The 21,597-nt window shown below is 37.1% G+C and overlaps 2 protein-coding genes across 8 annotated transcripts in view; both read right to left on the reverse strand.

The window, feature by feature from the left end:
• Positions 1-7,082, reverse strand: part of LOC114142248 (focal adhesion kinase 1-like) — a 62,160-nt gene extending 55,078 nt beyond the window's left edge. For 2 of the 3 annotated variants that reach the window (XM_028013408.1, XM_028013407.1), the window contains exon 1: positions 6,843-7,082. Coding sequence is in view for 1 of the 3 variants with exons in the window: in XM_028013400.1 (XP_027869201.1) it covers positions 4,892-4,928 (37 nt within the window). In the remaining 2 variants the exon portion in view is untranslated. Of the gene's footprint in view, positions 1-4,891; positions 5,024-6,842 lie in introns of those variants that run through there. The other variant, XM_028013400.1, reaches the window with a different exon arrangement.
• Positions 7,083-10,668: 3,586 nt separating this feature from the next.
• LOC114142370 (protein NDRG1-like) lies at positions 10,669-21,565 on the reverse strand. 5 transcript variants are annotated; one of them, XM_028013628.1, is made up of 14 exons: positions 19,298-19,483; positions 17,867-18,148; positions 15,094-15,149; positions 14,642-14,747; positions 14,059-14,179; positions 13,893-13,955; positions 13,742-13,802; positions 13,322-13,408; positions 13,020-13,076; positions 12,748-12,914; positions 12,554-12,653; positions 12,192-12,227; positions 12,064-12,115; positions 10,669-11,870 (listed from the first exon to the last, which is right to left on the reverse strand). In XM_028013628.1, the coding sequence occupies exons 3-14, from the start codon at positions 15,139-15,141 to the stop codon at positions 11,650-11,652; spliced, it is 1,119 nt and encodes a 372-aa protein (XP_027869429.1). In that variant the 5' UTR covers positions 15,142-15,149; positions 17,867-18,148; positions 19,298-19,483; the 3' UTR covers positions 10,669-11,649. The 5 variants fall into 5 exon arrangements, with proteins under 5 accessions (XP_027869429.1, XP_027869428.1, XP_027869430.1 ...); XM_028013627.1 differs by lacking the exon at positions 19,298-19,483 and adding an exon at positions 18,700-18,943; XM_028013629.1 differs by lacking the exon at positions 19,298-19,483 and having other exon boundaries at positions 15,094-15,146; positions 17,867-18,331.
• Between the last annotated feature and the right edge of the window lie 32 nt (positions 21,566-21,597).

Consider the following 21,597-nt stretch of genomic DNA (forward strand, 5'->3'; position numbering starts at 1 on the left):
AAAAACATCTACTGCCTCTGGCTACCAACCACAAAGGCTACGCAAGTTGACTCAACGCTGAGGGCATTGCACAACTGCATTCTCATCAAGAAAACAACAACAGCAGTGTTGTGAAGCTGCTCTCTGCAATGTTCAGTTCGCCACGGAGGCGTACGCTAATACACACGTGCAACGCAATTTTGGAGCAGGAATCAAAGTCCTTACAGAAACAGCTACAGCAGTGGTCCCCAAACTACGGCCCGCGGGCCAGATGCGGCCCGCCTCCACATTTGGTCCGGCCCCCTGAACAATACCAGAGTATTTTTATATATGTGCATTTTTATTTGATAAGTTGGACTTTTGCAATAAAATGTTCCTTAGTAATGAACTTTATTTATTATTAACTATTAGTTAGTAACTATTTTATACATGCATATAATTGACCCTAGCCCTTTTTTTTATGTGGAGAACCCAGTGTTATTTGGTTATTATTTATTTCATAAATAGTGTTATTTCCTGACTTTTGTTCTCTGAAGAATCCAGAAAAGGTTATTTGATTGTGCTTTCTGAAAAACAATACATTTTTATGTTTAGCACTCTTACAATCGTCACACTTTTCTGTTACAAAATGACCCCGGCCCCCCATCAGAGAAGGGACAAGTTATGTGGCCCTCACAGGAGAAAGTTTGGGGACCCCTGAGCTACAGCTTCAATGATGTGCAACAGTTGAAGAGTTAATACAGCAGCTCAGATCGTAAACATGACTGAAATTATCAGTGCCCGTTTTCACATCTGCATTTTTCATCTTAGGCTGAAAACATATCGACATGCATCAACTTTAAGAGCTTAGCAGCAAATAGAGTAAGTATCACACTTGCAACACGCTCGTATTTAAAAATTAACCCCGAATCACATTATTCCTTACTCAGAAATGTATACTTGTGCCATGACAACCTCAGTTGACCACAATGAATAACTTAACCAAAACAGTGAAGAACAGATGCAAACAAGGGCAGAGGCTTGCCTTGATGACCTTTCACTGGTTCATCCAGGAACCCTGTTCATCAAAATATACTCAACTACCATTAAATTGTTGGGTTTTTATTTGTGTTTTAATGTTAAAAAATAACTTGTTTATTTTTTTAGTTCAGGTGTTTTTACATTGCTTTTTTCCAAATGGGAAAAAAGACACTAGAATTTGCTTAATGCAGTGGTGAACTTCCAAAGAATATCAGCGATTCAGGTTTATTAGATTCCGAATCAGCTCTGTCATTAACCTAGCTCCTGTCAATTTTATGGAATAAAATAAGAAAATATGTTGTAAATTACATTATTTCTGTTTTTAAGAGTATCTAAGTTTATTTTTTCCTGAGATCTGTGAATTTCTATCTAGAATGGGTAGAAGGAAGGCAACAGCTGTAGCCCATCTCCTAGTGCTACCTCCCCCGTTTTTACTCCACATTTCTCCTAAGGTTGCTGGTATTATAGTGTACACATTTTTTTCTACCACATATTTTCCTTTCACTAAACTTTCCATTAATATATGCAGGAATCTAGTATTCTGAAAAGCCAGCTTCTTTAGCAAAGACCATTAATCATTAATTGACTTGTGCAGGATTGTTGTTAAACATCCTTATGGTCCTGAAGGCCATAGCATAATATTTCTCTGTTAAAACATCATTTCATACTGCTCTTATGTACGGTAAAATTCTAATTGTCAGAATAATTGATTTTTGGGTTTAATTAGCCGCAAGTCATGAAAATTGACAATTAAAAACTAGAAATATATCAACTGTGTAATTAATCTATTAATGTTTTTCTTTTAGAATAACTAAAGAACCTCAACATTCCTAATTTTTTGAGATTCATATTTGCTGCCATGTTCAAAAGCAAAAGCACTTTCTAGGTTCTACGTATCGGTGCATAAAGTTCCTTTGCTGAGCCGAGTCTAATAAATGAGTTTTAGCTCTGTTTGTATGCATGGGAAACTGTGCCCCCTTTCACTGTCATTCGCACAAAGGAAAATTTCTATAGTTCAGTGATAAATAAAGATAAACTTTTAACCTTAGCAGTTCCTTATGCTTCACAGTAAACAGGAACTATGATTTCCATTTTAGGCTGCACAACCTCTGATTCAGGCCAGATCTACTCATAGATTCTTCTCACTTCTCCTTTGAAATAAAACCCTTTCACTCAACGAGACACAAAGGAGGCTCTCGTTTATAATCCAAGTCAGATGCAGTTTAACATTTTGATGTTTTTTTGTCTGAGTTCTTTCACTGACATAAAGAGTAGACTCATCATAAATCATGAATAAATCAGAGCTTTCTTCACTTACAATGCACCGTTTAGTGCTTAAAAATGGGACAATTTAATAAAATGAGAATATGGCATCCTTGAATTGTTTGGTGTGGGGAAAAAATCATAGCAGATGAAGAATATGTCATCTGTGGCAATAACAATAAGCTTCAATTAATCATTTTGTAAACCCTGAAAATAGATGATTTGGTTTAACTTCTTGCTCCTTCCACTGTCAGTTCAATGAGAGCAAAGCCAAATAATGCATTTGTTTGAAGCATGATGGAACACACTTGTTATGTGATGTTAGCAGTCCACTTATGCTACTTAATGCAGCTGATGTCTTAAAATAAACTATTAAATAACAGATGAGTTTTATGGTTTTAACAATTCTTCATCTGTGAGACTTTTGGCAAGTAGATTTCTAAATAAAATGATTATTGAGTTTTTAACACCTCTCACCATCAATATCTTTGTCATTACGATAAATATCACAAAATACTGTAATAAAAAAATTTGTTATACTTAATTTTTTTTTGCTCAATTTATTTTTCTTTTTTAATGTATAGATTTATATTTTCTAGTCTCATAACAGTTGTAGCCATTGACACCCATTTCTGGTAATTCAAACTATCTTAGCAAAAAGATCAACTTTATGTTAACAAAAGAGTCAAACATAAAAATGAAACAGCAAAAGAGATAAAACGCAGAGCATCTACATGTATAATTCGCCAAAATAACTATTACTTCAAAGGCAATGACATTTAAAAACTGATCATGAAAAGGCTGAGACCTGAAATTTTAGGTTATTATCGCTGTTAAACAGCACACATTAAAAGTTATATGAATTCTGTCAACTAAAACCCTACTAACCTGATTTTAAAAAGCTATGATGCTCAGTAAAAGTTTTATTTTTCTTTTCTTTATCTGATATATTTATTTAAATGAGGGGTTACTGAAATAACATAAGATGAGAAATTATCAACTCGTTAATGGGACATTTTACTTATTGCATTTAAGAACCTTTAAAAAAAATTTAAACTGAAAATTTTAAGACTTTTGCAGAGTAAAGCGTTTTAAGGTAAAGAAAAAGGAACGCATAAATGTTCATTATTATAGTTAGCTTACTATTAATTACACAATCTCAGTATCTAACACAGAGTCGTGACCACATTGAATAACTTATGCAAAACAGTGAGGAATGGATGCAAATAAGCGCCGACTGATGATGGCAGCGGGAGGTCTGCCTCAAGCCACACTTTCCACTGATAACTCCAGGCAGCCTACTGTGGAAAATATGACAAACATAGATCCAACAAATTAATTATAAGAGTTCTTGACACCCCCTCCCTAAATTTTAAAAGGTAATAAAATTCTATATATTACTACAATTCAACTGCCATTTCATGGGAATTTCACAGATGGATGCTGCACTTAAAGATATGTAACCGTTTCCTCTTTGTTTACGACACAGCTTGTGAAGTGTAAAGAATATGACACAAACTGCCAGGTATCTTAGCCATAGTTATTAGTGCAATAGCAGGAAACATAGCCCGAGGCACAGGATGGGTGTTGGAGCCAGAGCTGCTCGGGGGATCCAACGCAGCACGATAAAGGAACCACATTTGAGGTGAGACATGAAACAACGCAACTTACTCGAAATTATAAGGCACAGTTTTATCTTAAAAGATTAAGAGGGTGTGTTTGTTTTTATTTCTTACAACCGTAGATGTGAACGCAGAGCACAGTCACTTCACTTCCAGGAGGGCCTGAGGGCCACTTGTGTCCAAGAATTTACACGTACTTCTTACTTTATATATAAAATCGCCTCAAGTTGGTTTGTGTAGAAAATTATTTCTAACATCGACAATGACATTTGATAGCTGAGGGCTGTTGCTGTTTTGTTGTATTAGCCATAAATAAAGGCATGAACAAGTGCAAAAAGATCTTATTCTATGTGATCTTTCTGGACAACAATAAAAAAAAAAAAATCTCCAATCCATATTAGCCTCAAGACCTCTATGCTACAGTAAATCCTAGATGAAAAAGGTAACCTCGGGACACAAAACATAATCAAAAGCTTAGGGTTGAAAACTACCGTAGTCATTTAAAGTTCAAATTACTTCAATGGATGAAGCCTCAGCCCTTTTTAATGGACTTTCCTCACAGTTTCAAAGGGAGACATTGGCAGGATGTCCCATCATTAGATCAGGAGTAATTTAAAATCATTCACTAGAAAATAAGAGAGTGTTCTCTGTTGACAGGACAATACATGTTCAGAGAGGCAACCAGGATTCAGATTATGCAGGCCAAAAAAGAAAAAAAAAACAAGAAGAAAAAAAAATTGTGCCACTTAATTTATCTGTCAAAGCTGTTTCAGACACCAAGCTGCCAGGTTTGTCAAAGAAAAACAGAGCAGGCTGTCAACGTTCATGCGTCTTTATTTGCCTCTGCTCTCTACCTGCCTGATAGGTTGCATGCAACCGCTTGCATGGCTGTGAGCAGCACAAATTCCTTTCCAGCCCTCAGCCTGCCAGAGCCCCTCTACCTGGCTATCACAGAGCAGTTTAACACAGACTCATCCAGCCATGAGTAAAGCTTCTCGCCCACATACCTCCATTGGTGCAGCCCAGAAAGTCCCAGAACTGCATGTTAGCAATCGATGAGCAGAGGATAACACCTCCACCAAAAACCCTCCAAACGTCCGTATGTGTACCTCTCCTGTTGCTCCACTTCCTAGTTGCACTGTACGCTGTCACTTATAGGGGAGGAGGGAAAAAGCCCGCCTACAATCGTTTCAGACTGACGCACCTGGGGGCTGAGTTCACCTCCAAACAGCTGCCTCCTCCCTCTGGATTCACTTCCCATCGCTTTCTCAACAGCTTCCTCATCTTTCCCACGACTCTTTGTCCTTCATCCCTATCGCTCCACCACAGCGGGAATGATTAATCCACCATCATCCTCAGTGCTGAGTGACATCCACATACCTGCCTCCTTATGGCACTGAAGGTAAAAGGAGGTAGAAAGCTGACAGAATCAATCTCAGTGGAAATCCTTCTACAAATATAAATGAGAGTTAGTCAAATAAATAAATAGATTTTCAGTATAATACAACATTTTTCTAAGATGATGTAGTCACATTTTTGTGTACTCGACAGTGTAATAAAAAAAGAGAGACTGTGACAGTCCCCTTTGAAATTCTAGTTTTGTAGATTGAGCTTTGGATGTAAAAAGGTTTTATTTTTGAAAATAAATGTGCAATATTGCCATAGACCTGGGCTAAAAAATGAATTCTGCTCATTTCTAGCCAAAACATATATTTTGGTTCAGGAAAATAAAAATCCTAAACTCTCCTTAACTCAGCTTGCACAAGCCAACTATGCTTTACCTTGTGGCATCACTGCATACAAGGTATGACCGAGTGTTCTCCACATCTAATTAACAAAAAACCTGTTAAATGTGTGTTAAAGCTATAGATGTGTTTATGTTACTTCTTGCTGTTCATTTATAGTATCTAAATTTGAGTGTTGATCATTATTAACAGTTTTTTAAATTTCAAAGCTAGGGTAAATATCTAAGTCACCTGTACAGATTGCAATAGGCAGGTTAAAATAAATATGTTCCTCTCCAGCAACAAACAGGACAAAGATGTTATTTATTTTTAGTAGAACGCTTACAAAAAAATTTCTACGTAGGAAGAATAGCTAGTGAGTCATTATCTGTCTCTTAAAACATTAAAGATATGCTGTAAATCCTTGTAGTTTGGCTTCATCTAAATCCCTTTCCATAACCTAGAGGAATTAACTAGGGATGCAGAAATGGCTCTGGAGGCAGGTGGAAAGATGTGACTGCAGCCAAAAGTCACAGAGAGGAAAAAAGAAAAGCACAGCTTTCACTCAAAAACCACTGAAAGAAGCCAAAGGAAGGAAACTAAGAAATCACAACCATACCAAGCACCAATCTGAGCTTAATCATAACTGCAATTGCATTTGTATTTATTTCCTGTCCCCCCCAAGACTAGTTTTTTTGTTTCTGTGTTTATTCTGAAACTGTATCTATCTAAACACTAGTATGTTTCAGGGAACATCAGATATCTGTGTCGTTTTTGTGATTCACAAGGCAGAAAGCAAGCCATAAACTTACAGTCAGGTAAAAGACAGAGCTGCTCCTCAAATTGTATCCTTAAACACAACAACGATACTCGGACTATGTAACCAGTTGCTCAACAATAAAACAGATGTTTCGCCTGAATATTATTGCTCATCATGGCAGAAACGCACCTCGGTTTTGGACCTTTGCACCTACGGGATTAACACAGAGGGGTGGTTTCGGCCACTGCACCACTGTTTGTATGTTGGGAATACAAATGACTTCGTGATTTCCCCAAATCACGGCAATTTCCCCAAATGCGTTTCCGAGCACCCAAAAAAAAAAGCACCCACGCGTGTAACGTTCACGTTAACCCCATTGTCTCTCAGTGTGTTACCCCCCTTTATTGCTAAGCTAACTGAGCTAACAGTTGGCTATTCCCACTCAGTCCGCCCCCGGGAGGGATCAATACTCACCCGCTTCAGCCCAGAGGTCCGGCCGCTCCTTGTCTCCAAACCTGGCCGCCTTATCCAGCGAGGAGCGGCTAATGTGGCATTTATATCCGCTGGAAACAGAACCGGCTCCGGCGCCTGGGTCGCTCTCTCAGTCTGTTGTCCACAAACAGCGCCGTGCCCGGTTGTTGGTGTCCACTGACGTTAGCTGACAGCGCTGCTGCTGCTGCTGCTGGAGGAGCCAGGTTTCAACAACATGGCTGCAGCAGCTGGCTGCAGCAGCTGGGGCCCACTGTCCACCCATACATATAGTAATGTTATCTGACTTTTTATAACAGCGACCTCTCAGTAAAAATACAAATTTAAGCAAATATTAAGAGATTTTAAAACTATTCTATAGACATTTTCATGTTGTGTATATTGATAAAAATGACTCAATGTTTAATTAAATGTAAAATAAAACATCCATCCATTATCTGCTCACCCTTGTCCCTAATGGGGTCGGGAGGGTTGCTGGTGCCCATCACCAGCTACGTTCCGGGCGAGAGGCGGGGTACACCCTGGACAGGTCGCCAGTCTGTCGCAGGGTAACACAGAGACATACAGGACAAACAACCATGCACACACACACTCACACCTAGGGAGAATTTAGAGAAACCAATTGACCATGTTTTTGGACTGTGGGAGGAAGCCGGAGTACCCGGAGAGAACCCACGCATGCACAGGGAGAACATGCAAACTCCATGCAGAAAGACCCCGGCCGGGAATCGAACCCAGGACCTTCTTGCTGCAAGGCAACAGTGCTACCAACTGCGCCACTGTGCAGCCTAAAATAAAACATTATAAAATAAAATAAAACCCTTTTTTGGGTGCTTTTTTCAACTACAAGTTGAAAAAATAACCAGAAAGGTTCTCTAAAAGATTCTACAAGATAACTATTAAGGTTTTTCATCAACCTTAATTTGAATTTCAATATGGCTGTTGTGCGTGTTTCATTGTGGAGGGAAGGGGGAAGTGGGGTAAACAAACTCTGCTAACAACATCAATTACAATAATGATAAACATTTTGTAATTTTTTTTAAAATCAAAAGGCAATAATGAAAAATAATGGGAAACTTGATTTCTCTTTTTAATATTTTACATGTAAGTGTTTTCTAATATGCCTTTTCTCTTTGCTGTGGTGAAAATCAGAAAATTATATAGAAACTTAGATTTACACCAGGAATAAAAGTCATCCATCTGTATTCCTCATATGTTTTTAAACTATTATTGTACTAATGTGCTTTCCAAAACTTTGTTCATCTTTTGAAAATAGGCATTACCACAATAGAGAACTGAAAGAAAACAATATTACCCCTCAAAAAAGTGGCAAAAATTATAGAAAAAATAAAAACAAACGACAACAAAAAAAGAAAAAAAGGCAAAAAATTTCAGAAAAGAGGACAGAAAAATAAAGAACACAGTTAAACCTTTGGAATAGATACATAATCTATATATATGACATGGTTGTGTAATACCTATTTAACAAAACAAATTTTATTTTTCAGCTTACTTATATGGCACCCTTCTGAATTATTGGTAAAACTAATAAAGATGTGTAATAATTTGAAAATAAATAAAGTTATTATTACAATTCTATAATCTGAAATTTAATAATTTAGAAAATGTTACTTTTAATATGATTATAACTTTTATTAAAATGTTCTACATGTATGCTGTATTAATATATTGTTATTGGTTTAAAACCTTACATTCTGACTGTAAAAGGCGCTGTTTACACCTGAAAGGTATTGTCCTGCAGAGCTGTTTTACATCCACAAAACAAGTAGAGAAAATCTAAAATAAATACATATTAAAAATGTTCTTGAGTGTAATGAGGGTATGTATTTCAAAATGTTTTGATTTTCATGCATTATGAGCCAGATGTTGAAAACCATCCATGGGCAGTGTACTCACAGGGTGGAACGTACGTTTCTAACTTGATATGTGAGAAAACAGGCAGAATGTTTTGGTTCTCAATGGTGGTGATTATATATTTTAATGGTTTTCAATATGAAAAGAAAATGAAACCAAAATTTCTGTTCTTCTGTTTTTTGAAGAATAACAGACTTGTGTTTGTATTGGGTCTAAGTAAACAGGATAACTACAGACTGGAAGCAATGAAGCAACTGGAACACAGAAAAACAGGTATGAAGGGAACACAAAATGGACATCTGGAAAATCTGGCAGGGAGGTGAGGAAACTAACACCCTTTTAACTACTGGGAGGGTTAATGAGTGGGATGAGAACCAGACAGGTGTGACTAATCAGAAGAATTTTGAGCAGCTGGAGAAGAACCTCGGCAGATAACTATGGGGAGGTGACTAAGACTGGAACAGGGGAAAAGTAAACTAAAAGATCTTCCAGCAGTGCAGAAGAGATGGATAGTGATGAGGATGAAAAAACAACAGTGCAGGAAAGGAGGATGATGATGAGGGAGAAAAAGATGGCACAAGAAGTGGATGGTGATGAGGAGGATGAAGATCAATCACACAGGAGAAGATGATGATGGTGAGTATGCTTCATACAACCCAGGAGACGATGGGGTTTAATAGGGTGATGCTAAGAATCTTTTCTAAGAGGAGGCACAGTAAAGGTCTCGGGAGTTGACACTGAAGAAGCAGAGGAGATTTTACAGTGCTGTCTATGGCATCTACAATGTTGAGCAGGTAAGGTGGGGGTTGCTGCTAGTAATGACTAAGCTGTGTTGTTGCTTATGCTAAGGATAAACTCCATTGCAGGATAAGGATAAGCTCTGGAATGTGTATTTGGCTGCTGTACCTGGGGATGCAGCAGGTAGCGTACCAGGTCCACAAACTTGAGCCATCTAGGGCTGGGGCAAGCCCCATCTGGTAGAGGATGTAGGACCAGGATCAGGCCTTGATTGAAGCCTCAATTTATCTACTATTTTGCTGTTTGCTTACTATTCTCTTCTTGGCTTTTGTTGTTTTTCTTTTGCAGAATAATATTGTGTTTTAAAGGTTTTGGTTTGTTGTTTTTAAAATAAACTTCATGTGACTTCTGAATTTCTGTGACTTTTTAAATTTGCTTTGTTTTGTGCTTTGCCACTGAAAAAGGATCTATGGCATTTACCTCAGAATTTATAATGACTTCAATGCACTGAAACACACTGACATGAAACGACTCTTGACATGCAAGTAGGAGCCCTACAATGAGCAAGAACGGAGCTCTTATGTTTATATGAAGTCTTAAGAGATTTCTTCCATGAATAATTCATCACAGCAGCCTAATGAACAACAGACAAAAGAAGCTTTGAAATCGAGATGCACCCCCAGACCTACGCGCATGCATAAGTGCATGCATAAACCAAATAATTGTGACTTTGATGCTGGCTGTCATTATATTTGTTTCTCAGTCATTTCACTCTCAAAGCCCAAAACAATCCATCTACTCATGGGCCTACACAAACAGTCCCACCTACACATGCATGCAGCTAATCTCCATACAAACACAAGTTCAAGCAGACACACACTGATGTCACAGATAGTCTTTAAACAGACATGTACAAACTGACTTGAGGGAGCTCAGGGCTTTGTAATGGATTTTCAGAAACTCAAGCTGCAAAGATTATATCGAGGTGGACCATGATTACAACCTATATTTACACATTTGTATAACTCTCCATAGATTACAGACAGTTTTTCATTTGTGACCACTGCAGTTGCAGATTGCAATAGCTTTATTGTCAGTGTATGCATAAATACTTTTTGTTTTGGATTAGACATAGTTTAGGATTTTCAAGCAAAATTCACCAAATGAATGGATAATATGAGTGTTAAAGGAGTTAGTATTATCTTGTACATGTTGCCCTTTATTGCACAGCAGTAAGAAAACAATCATGACTGACACAAAAGTTGACTTTTTGCATGATTCATTACAGAACACTGTACGGCATTTGACATCTAAACTTGTTATATGACTCCATCTAGTGGTCTATCTGCCTACCCATCTTGTTGGGAGTTGAAATTAAATTCCATTCAATTCTTCTTTTTTTCAATTTTTAAGAAACAAATGTCTATAAATATATTCTCATAGCCTAGTTTTATCAAGTCAAATAATTTCTACATAGTTTAATAATATGTAGAAGTGGGAGTGAAAATATGCTCACAACAGAGTTGAAAGCAAAATATTTTCAGGAAATATGATCATAGCTTTTAATTGACTGTATATTAACTTAAGTTTAATTTCAAGCATGTTAAATCTGACTTAAAAAGTGTTCTCAATGAATTGGTCTGCCAATTGCCGTTAAATAAAGTGCTTAGAAATTACCACAATATGTGAAAACTGTTGTTGACTGCAACTGTTTACATTCATAAAGTTAATAATGTTGACTTTACAATTCAGTTCTACTAGTCTGACCTTTTTACTCCTTATTTATCTCATTTCATTTAAGTTTTTACAACAATTGCAACTACAACTCCTAAAGACAAAACCTCCAACAACACTGTACACAAATCCATGACATTTTGAAAAGAATTACCTGACAACTTTTATTATTTTCTCCTCTACTTTATTTAAAGAGAAAAATGAAAAACATAATGAAGCTTACAACTCCTACAAGCTGGTAGTTAAGGTAAAAGAGGACATCATTAGACAGGCAAAAGAAAAATCAAGAATAAAATAAGTTAAAATTATATGTGATCTTTTATGTGACAGACAAAATAAATATGATGATTGGAGTACTTTAAGGAAATTACTAATAAAGATGCAAGTGCAGGTATAGTAAGTTTTGAACTGAGTTAAGTGCGAGAGTCTAAGTAGCACTGATATTCTAGCATGCCAGTTCAGCTGTGTTTGAGACGTTCTGGCTTATAGTACAAATACTCTCCATAGAGACATCAGTGTGTGCACGCCCGCGCCTCTCCTCGGTGCCATGTGAATGTGTTCGTCCACGCTCATTGGTGTGTGCGCGGCCTCGAGAGCCATCGACTGACATATTGCTACAGCTGGAGGTTGTCCTTGAGCGAAGTCTGGTCATACTGGCGCTGGACACTGAAAAAAAAAGATAAATACGTTTTTATCACTGTGCACTAACAAAATCTATGATTTTTTTTAAATTATTTGATATAGTTTTTTATAATAATAGTTGTGGTTTTATATGTGTAATTTGTAATGGTTGAACATTAGAAAATTAATTCTCTGAATACACAAATGAATCAAGAAAAAATATTTTTTAGTAACTTACAGTATCCCATTCCTTGGATAAAATATTTAAGAGCTTCAATCACTTTGGCTGGCTGTTGAGAGAAAAATAAAATATAGTCAACTTTTTCTTGACCAAAATGGAGGAGAGTATATGACTTACTGTCATACCTGAACAACTTGAGGAAGTCCTCCGCAGTCTGCCATCTGGAAGAAAGACAGAGCAGCACATTTATAGCTTTCTAGCACCATTTTGTGTCATAAAATAAATTATCAGCAGGAGAGGATACATGATAAATATTTTATTAATAAATAAAATGTCAACAGTGATTCAAACAGTTCATTGCACAGGGCTGCACAGCCTTTGGGGTGGCATAAGTGCTCACAACAATGCTTTCAAGCTAGTACATTGGTGTACGGGGCAGAAGACAAGACTTGGCCCCAACATGACAGCATTTTGTCTGGTAAAATACAATAAACATGCATCAAAAACATCTCTACTCTTTTCATTATCCAATCCAGGATTTGTTTACCTTGAGCAGTGTGGTCTTTGTGGGGTTCAGTTTAGAGTTGCAGTCAACCACAGCTTCCACAGCTGGAGAACTATCCCCAACAACCAACAGGGATGAGCACCTATGTGATCCACAGAGCCAGAAGGAGTTAATTGTTACAAGGTGAGCTTGCTGCCAATGTTTTATCTGCTTTTCAGATCTATTGTTTCACTCACATGAGTGTCTTGACATTGACATTCCCTCCAGGGACAGGCCTCTCTACCTCCAGAGCGTTGCGATTGTTGTAGGAACGTAGAAACTGACTCACGTTGGATTGGTTCATTGTTGTTGTGATGTAGTGACGATATGTTGATACAAGGTCTTGATTTGTCTGGATCTCATCCTATAGTAACCGTGCAGATGCATTATGCATGTTACACTTTTGTTCAGATTTTTTTTAATCATAAACATATAAAAAGCCAATATTCTGTTGTTCCAGATAACTTACCTTACCAAACAAGTGTGTGATAATTCTGTCTGGGAGAGTGAGGGTCCAATCAGTAATCTATAGTATGACACAAACACTTGCAGGTTTAAAGATAGAAAGGGGAATCAAAACTGTCAGTTAGGTGAAACATACTCTGTGTTACATAATAACCTTTTTGAATATGAAAGGAGATAAAACTGTCTATAATTAACTTTTAAAATGCAATCACAAGCTTGGACTTTATGTAGCTGCTGAGTAAATACCTCATCTTTACATATAACAGCATCTGAATATATGGAGGACATTCAAAGATACATCTATACCTTGTTTGCAACAGTATCCATTAGGCTCTCTGCATTGGGGTTAATGTTGATCAGAACCAATCCATCCACTAAATCAGGGTGATTCAGCTAAACAAAGAAGAAAACATTTGCCAGCTGTTCAGTTGTACAGTCAGGATATCCATTGGCATGACACTTCTCTTCTGTTAAAAATTGGGAGGGTGTTCATGGCACAGACAACAAAATCACTTTTACACTAAATCCTCATGTACAATATGAATTTGACTAATATGGCTTAATCTAGACCTTTAATTTATAAATTCTGATGTGTGTTTAATTGTCTGTCCATTCCCATATAAACAGAAATAAAATAAAAAACAAGAATAGGTTATTCATTTCAAAATATTGTGTGCAGGAGCATCATCTCAAGATTTGATTGAATCTGAAAAGATTCAGACTTACTGCAAATCTGGCCAGGATGTAAGCTCCAGCTCCAACTCCCACACCAATTATACTATTCATCCTGCAAAGCACACAAAAATTTGCTTAATGGTTCAATATTTAGAAAGGTACTACTGAAAGTGTTTGCTTTTGATGTTTCTACATGTCTTACTCAAAGTGATTGAGGACAGAGGGAAGAACCTCAGAGAGCTGGTCCATGGTGGGGTAGGTGTACCTGAAGGATCAAATCTCTGATTTAAAAGCAGTTTTAAGCTACGGTTGAATAACTGTGCAACTACAAAGTTCAATCTGAGTTTTAAAAAAAGAAGTCTACTCACGCAGTGGGCAGAGTCTTGGCTTCCTCATGTTGTCCAGGAGCTTCAATGTGACAAACAGGTAAATGACGAACAATTTCATGCATGTCTTCATGGTTGAACAGAGTCTCAAAACAAGATTTATCTGGAAAGAAAAAAAAAAACACATATGCATACATTCTTGTGTTAATTACTCACATTGATGCCTCTTTCAACTAAAGCATATGAATCATTTGGCATGTAGAGGAAGTATGACAATATAGAAAACTCTTTTTTGGTGGGGTCAAACCAAAAGGTTTTTATCAAATTAACTTCTTCAGGTGGAAATAAACCTTAAACCTTTCTATTAGAAACTGATTCTTCAGCAGCTACAACATTTTGATGAACTTATTTAATTTCAGTACAAATCCTTAAAGGGCCCTGCGACAGACTGGCGACCTGTCCAGGGTGTACCCCGCCTCTCGCCCGGAACGTAGCTGGAGATGGGCACCAGCACCCCTCCCGACCCCATTAGGGACAAGGGTGAACAGAAACTGGATGGATGGATGGAAATCCTTAAAGGTAAACTACACAATCACTGCTGATAGATCTCTGGGCTGCAGCTTACGGTTAAGTCCAATATCATGAAAGGTCAGGATGACGGGTCGGTTCGCTTTAGGAGTTCCTGTCAAGATGCAGTGGAGGTCCCCATACTGAGTCTCGACGTGCTCCTCCTGATACAACATTTACATAGATATAATCAGGTCACTCTGCTTTAGAGTACATTCCATCAAACATGCTGTTCACTTAGGCCAATGGACAAATGCAGATTGCACTGGAGTAAAATTGCATTAAAGAGAATACCTTGCTTTGTTAAGTCTGTGCTTTATTTTTCCTTTTACTTTTACCAAAGTAGCCAGCATTAATGTGCACAATCCTAGTACTTATATACTATGATTTGTTTGTAAATAAGTCAACCATACCACAAAAAGAGAGAAAATAGACCAATGCAAACTAAAAGAAAATCAAATAACATAACATAGATCTATGTCACTGACGCGTTTTTATTGTCATACTCACGGTGATTTGAGGCTCAAAGACAGAGTCATCGTTCTCCTCCAGAACCATGGTAGCTGCTTCAGAGCAAGTAGATGGGATATAAATCCTTTTGAAATGTGATTCTCTTCAGCTAGATACTCAGTGCAGTGTGCAGGTCAGTATGTCTCTGACAGACTTTATGGTTGAGCTGGTTTTTATATCCTCAGACACTGATCTACTTTTAAGTCTTAACACCAACCTGGTTCAGGCGGGGCTAAATGGCCTTTTTCCTTGTTAATCTGACCTCAGGCTGCTGTGTTTCCACAGAGACAGAAGTTTCTTGTATTTGGAATTAAATTAATGAATTAGGACACCCTTACTGCAAAATAAATGTCAGCATGCTTTACCTGAAAATAAAATAACATCTAAGAGAATGACCACTTTTCAAATATTACAATCTTTTTGACTTTCTACACTTTTGACACATGCTCAGCTGTTGAGCAGCTAACTCAAACCAAAAACAGGAGCCAGATTCATAGATTTGATGTTTATCAGTTTGCATGAAGGCATCATACAAATCTCTATATGTGTATTTGGGTTACGAGGAGGTCTGCTGTTTAATTTCTGCAGGCCATCTGTTATTCACAATATAGCAGGCTGTTAAAGATATAGCTCAGCCATTGGGACCCTCCTTTTACAGCTGCATTTTCAAATTAATTTCAATATACTTCACTTGAATGATAATGCCAGTTTCATTAACTACTGTATAAAGGTGATGTCTGCTTTTTAATTAAGATATGCACTTCATTTTCAAGGCCATTATTATTACTTACTTTATTATTGCTATAAAAGGTTTAGTTGCGTAAAGCAGAGTGGCTCTTATTGGTAGCCTAAATGTTATCTCAAATAACCTTAAAGCCATCCTTTAAATCTTAAATCAAATTGTAACAACAAATCGTAACTCATGTTAACAAAATGTAGTGGTACCTCACAATAACTGCAAAGATTTTTATTTTTATGGAAGTTTACATACAGGACTAGACAGGTAAAAACAAATTAATTTACATTTATTTAAAATGGTTCATGAAATTGACCTAGCAAGTAAGGAACTCTGCACTTTTGTTAATTATTTGACAAAACAGTTGATCCCTCACTATAACAGATACTGCTCCATCTGTTTTTGATTAATCTTTATAGCTTTGACACCATAAATATGATCTTTTTGACTTGAAAGCTCCATTACAACAACTTGCTTCAAATCCAAACAAAACTTTAAATAACCAACATCTAAACAGGAAACAGATTGTTTCTTATCATATTCAAGACATTTAAAAAGTGAGTTGTGCGTATTCTGCGAAAATCCTTTTTTAAATTATTATTTTATTGATTATTTTTGGAAAAACAAGGATGTTAAATATTTTTTTTTTATTTTGTCCTAAGTCACCAAATCCTGTTTCAAACCACTTTAGGTCTGTGCTATTTGACAGATCTACTGCTATTGAAGCATCCGGCAGAACTTTGTTCCTACTGTCCCTTTGCTGAGACTGCACAAATCTTTTTTTAATTTTTTTTAAATTAAATCAACTCATCAACTCAGTGGAAGTTGAGAGCAGAAGTTGAACAGCAGACAGTAACACCTGGCTGAGTGGAAACACAGCAGACTGCTCTGTGACCACCTACATATGGACTCCAACACAGCCTGGACCATATAACACGCTGTGCTGCAAAGCAGCAGAGTATGTAGCAGGTTTAATCCATTTAACGATGGCTAATGAGCAGCAGGTAGCAGATGGGTCTTACTCAGCTTCACGTCATTCTCAAAGCCACTGCATCTTTGGAACCCTAACTGGAGTCTGGCCTGCAAACCTATTTCACCACCAACCCCTGTCCCATTTCCTATTGTCCGTATGCTCAAACACAAGCTTGGGTTTGGGTTTACTAAATATTTCTGAATTTTAGTGTCTCTGCAAATTATTGCCAGTTGTCAGAATTAAGCTACAATATGACAGCATTTAATTTGAATCAGCTTTCATTATTTTTGTCTACAACCTACCAAAAAATAATAAAAAACATAAGCAAATCGAATCAAATATATAAATAATTAACTATTTGGATTTCAGACCAGATCAAATATCACAAAAACACAAATTAATTAGTCCATTCATCCATTATCTGTGTCAGCTCAATGTTATGAACTAGCTTTTATTAATATGTTACTAGTGATCACTTGTCAAAGGTGCAGTTTGATGTTTGGTATTCCTGTTGCCAAGTTTTGTAGCCTTGAAATCAAATAAATAAATAAATAAAGTTGCCAACAATGTTTATCCACAAAGCTTAACATTGTCCCCAATATTAATCTTTAGCCACCAATGGTTGTCATTATGTCTGATGTTTAACATTCAGTGTTATTGTGTTATTATTTAATGCCACCCAGGATGTTTAACTTTATCTCCGATGTTTAGCATTTAATATCCAGGATATTTAACATTGTCCCCTATTTTTTTATTTAATCAAGGATAATGCTTAAACGTTATGCTTAACATTATCCTTGATGTTTAACATTATTGCCAATGTTTATCAGATGTCAAATGTCATATCCAGAAAGTTTCCTTTGGCGTTGGAGATAAAGTAAAACATTCCAGAAACAGTAAATATCAGCTTTAACCTTAAATCTCAAGGACAATGTTAAGCACTGGAGATAAAATAAAATAATTGGGGATGGATGGATGGATGAAGGGAACGAGAATTGTTGGATGGAGGGAGGGAACCAGAAGGGAAGAATGAAGGAAACCAGGAATGGATGGATGGAGTTCACCTGGGTCAGAAAGCAGCTTCTTATCAGGACTGTAGCGTTAAATCCTCATTTTCTTTTCTTGCTGCGTCTCCTCTCTTCCGGTGTCCATCAGCTCAGTGTGACGTAGCGACTCAAAATCAACAGGTGAGCCTGTTTCAGGCTGTTTGATCTCAAATCTTCCCCACCAATGGCTCTTCAAATGAGTGAGTCGTAGTGACACACCGCCGACCTGTTCGACTCACTACTGACGGTACTGGAGTCCGATTCCATCAAGCTGCTGTGGGACACCTGATGAAACTGTCCCTGCTCAGACACAAATAAAAAGGAGAAAGAGGAAATCAGAGATGAATTATTTTCATCAACATTTATTTTGTTGTGATGGAAAATAAAAACCCAACTGAAAAGAAAGAAGCTGCTGAGTGGAGGACCAAAGGGAAGAAGTCCTCTTCTTTCTCAAACTTTAAATTCTAATGAACATTTTACATTGGACCTGGAAGACATTTCAAATATTCTAAGTAAATAAACAGAAACTACAAAATAAAAGGAATTCTGAAGTTTCTTGTCTCAATTAAAAAGAACAATTTTGTTTACAAATCACCAGTTTGAAGACATTATTCATCCAGGTTTTGGAAGAAACAGAAAAATTATGCAAATGGAATTTGAGGATGGGAAGGCGACAAGAGGACAGGTGCAGGTTCCAAGTCAAACCCTCTAACGACTCAAGAATGAAATCACTTTTCAAACGCTCACTTCCAAATATTACTTAAATAAACAGCAAAATACCTGCAGCATTCCTTAAGAAAGATTGCTAAGAAAGTTTCAAGTCAAAATGGAGAACAATCAAGAAGCGTCACCTGGGAAAGCTTTCAGGGTTTCCTCCAGAAAACCTGATGAGCCTGGTGGAAGAGCTGCTATCGCCCATCAGCGGTCTGCTGCGTGTTTGGGTTTAAAAAATATATAAGCGATCTTTGGGCTGCTCTTGGTCAGATCCCTCACCTAGGACCGGTTTGCCCTGACAGATCCGACCCAAATAGAGGCACGAAGCCTCCGATGGCTCCTAGGATCACTGGGACACTCAAACCCTCCACCACGATAAGGTGGCAGCCCACGGAGGGGAAAAAACAAAGCCAGAAACAGTTCCCTAATCTGAACTGAACTGATCTGGAGAGGCCAGAAGGTGGCGCTCTGGTGTTTCTAACTAAACAGTCAGTTTAATTAGAAACTAAACCTTTTCTAACTAAAATGTTTAGTTAGAAACTAACTTTTTATTTAGCAGTTATTTTTCTCTCCAAGGAAGGTACACCTGGTCTGGTGTTGATTAGCTGTGGTTGCTTCCTGGATAAGGGCATTGGCTGACATGATGCTAACATCACCTAACTGTTCTAACATGAACATGGAAAGTTCTCCTGATCAGTTGACCTGTTGTTGTGTCTCTGCTCTGTCTTCTCTCACCTCCAGTCGGTCATGGCAGACGGCTGCTGATACTGAGCCCGGTTCTGGTTCTGCTGTTGGTTTGCTCCTGTTAGACGGGAGTTCTTCCTCTCCACTGTCACAGCATGCATGCCCTGCATGAGGGACTGCTGTAAAGTCAACAACTCAACACAAGTGATTTGCTGTCGCCCCCTGCCTGGTCAGGGAAAGTGAATGGCTTAAGAAATGACTCCATACAATCTGTTGGATTTTATTTGGTACAAATACATATATATGTATTTACATAAATACGTTTATATAAAAATTAAATGTATTATATATATATATATATATATATATATATATATATACACACATATATATATATATATATATATATATATATATATATGTAGAGAGAGAGAGAGAGAGAAACTCATAGAGAAATTCTTACTGTTTCTCTATGAGGGATAAACTTGTTTTTACATTTCCAAACTACTTATGGAGAGTGAAGAGTGTCTAATGACAATAAATAACTTATGTAATAATTATTTAAGTGTGCCATTAATTTATTAAAACTCTTCACTGTCCATAGATCTGTGTCTTTTGATCCATCTTTAAATAATATAAGTTGATTCATAAATTGATTATTTAAAAATGTACAATAAAGTTTTGTAAAATGCATTTTTCTTTATCTTTGATTTTTTTTTTTTTTTTGCAAATATAAGTCAACAGATCTTAATTAAATGTTCAGCCTGGATTTAATTTAAATGTAAATAATGAACTTCTTGTCGTTTTGATGTTTCTGAACTAAATAAACTTTATTTGCTGGTCAGAATCCAGAGCTGTGCAGATCATTACCAACTTCAACTGTGATCTCTACAGAAACAGAGATGCTCGGCGTTAAGCAAAATCACCAGTCAGATCCACTTTTCTGTTGAAAAATCATCTAGCTTCAACCATGTTTATTATATTTCACGTCCCTTGAACTATTTATTTTTAAAAAGTTGTAAAATTACAAAATAAAAACAGAATTTTCCTCCACTTTTCAAGTTTCTCTAATGTGTTTTGAAAAGAAAAATCAACTTAAAATAGCAGTAAAGCTGAACTGATAATGTGCAGTGGTTGCATGAAACAACATAGTGATCAAATTGTGTCTTAACATGCAAAACTACAGCTGAGTGTGGCTACACCCCCTAAGAACTTTCTGTCAGCTGTCGGCTATTATTCTGAGTTATATCACAACTTCATGGCAGCACAGTGCTTCCCATGCATGAAGGGGAAAAAAATTATAGCAATCTCTCAGTCCATTGAACAATACAGAATATTAGCAAGCAAAGACCTTATTTATAATATTTCTATACCATCATAAGCCTAAATAGTGTTAAAATGTACATTTTCTTTGTGTAAGTAATGTCACATATTTTCTACATTATACTAAAACAATAACTATGGTTGGGTTTAATTCTCGTTCTTGCTCAGTCTTTAGTCTAAGACAGTTCAGGACGCCCCCTTGTGGATTTAAATAATCCCTTCACTCCTTTCAGAGCCTGAAATTTATTGCTGGTGTGTTTTTCAGAGAAGAAAACATTTAAAACCCATTACTTTAGAGCAATAAATTGTCATGTAACTGAAGCATGTTTTCTGATTGCTGGTTCAATACCAACACAAGTTTCAGATAAAATGGGAGGATTTCTGAATTAAAAGCAGGTAAATCTGTAAATGTAACCATCAAAAGCCAAATAAACTCATACGGTATTTTAAAACTCAACATGTCATTTTCGACAGTGAGCTCTCATTCATTTTGCAACATTTTTCTGTTGGATAATAAATTAAGGAACAACAACAAAAGAAAATCCGAAAAGCCGCTTTGGAGCCGAAAGAGCCCACTCTTTTTGGTGATCCAAGCCAAAAGAGCCGGTGGTACTGTTTGTTTGGATTTTCTGTTTGTCTGCTGCTTCCCTCGTCATTCATCAGGGGTTCCCAAAGTTGGTCTTTGAGGGCCAGCATCCTGCATGTTTTAGTTCTCTCTCTGGTGGTAGCAACAACCTTTTCAGCATGTCAATGTTCTTCTTAGGCCTTCTAATGAGCCATCATTGAATCCAGGTGCATAAAACCAGGGAGAGAACTAAAACATGCAGGATCGAGGACTGACTTTGGGCAACACTTCATTAGATGGTGCCAAGAGGCTGCACTTACCTGGAGGGCGTGCCTGCTGTCTGGTTTCAGCGCATCTGTGATCAATCACCTCGTCATCTAGGAGTATATGAGGAGCGGACTGCCAGCACTTGAGTGTTTGCCAGTTATGGTTATCTGCATCCCTCTGAGTCAGCTATTTGAAG

This window comes from Xiphophorus couchianus, chromosome 3 (assembly GCF_001444195.1).
Source record: "Xiphophorus couchianus chromosome 3, X_couchianus-1.0, whole genome shotgun sequence".
NCBI classification, from domain to species: Eukaryota; Metazoa; Chordata; class Actinopteri; order Cyprinodontiformes; family Poeciliidae; genus Xiphophorus; species Xiphophorus couchianus.

Excerpts from the sequence above, each read along its gene's own strand:
- LOC114142370 (XM_028013628.1), bottom strand. The coding sequence starts at position 15,141 with ATGGTTCTGGAGGAGAACGATGACTCTGTCTTTGAGCCTCAAATCACC. Across the intron at positions 13,803-13,892 it reads TCTGTCCTCAATCACTTTGA|GATGAATAGTATAATTGGTG; the intron begins GTAAGACATGTA and ends TGTGCTTTGCAG. Across the intron at positions 12,915-13,019 it reads TCACACACTTGTTTGGTAAG|GATGAGATCCAGACAAATCA; the intron begins GTAAGTTATCTG and ends CGGTTACTATAG.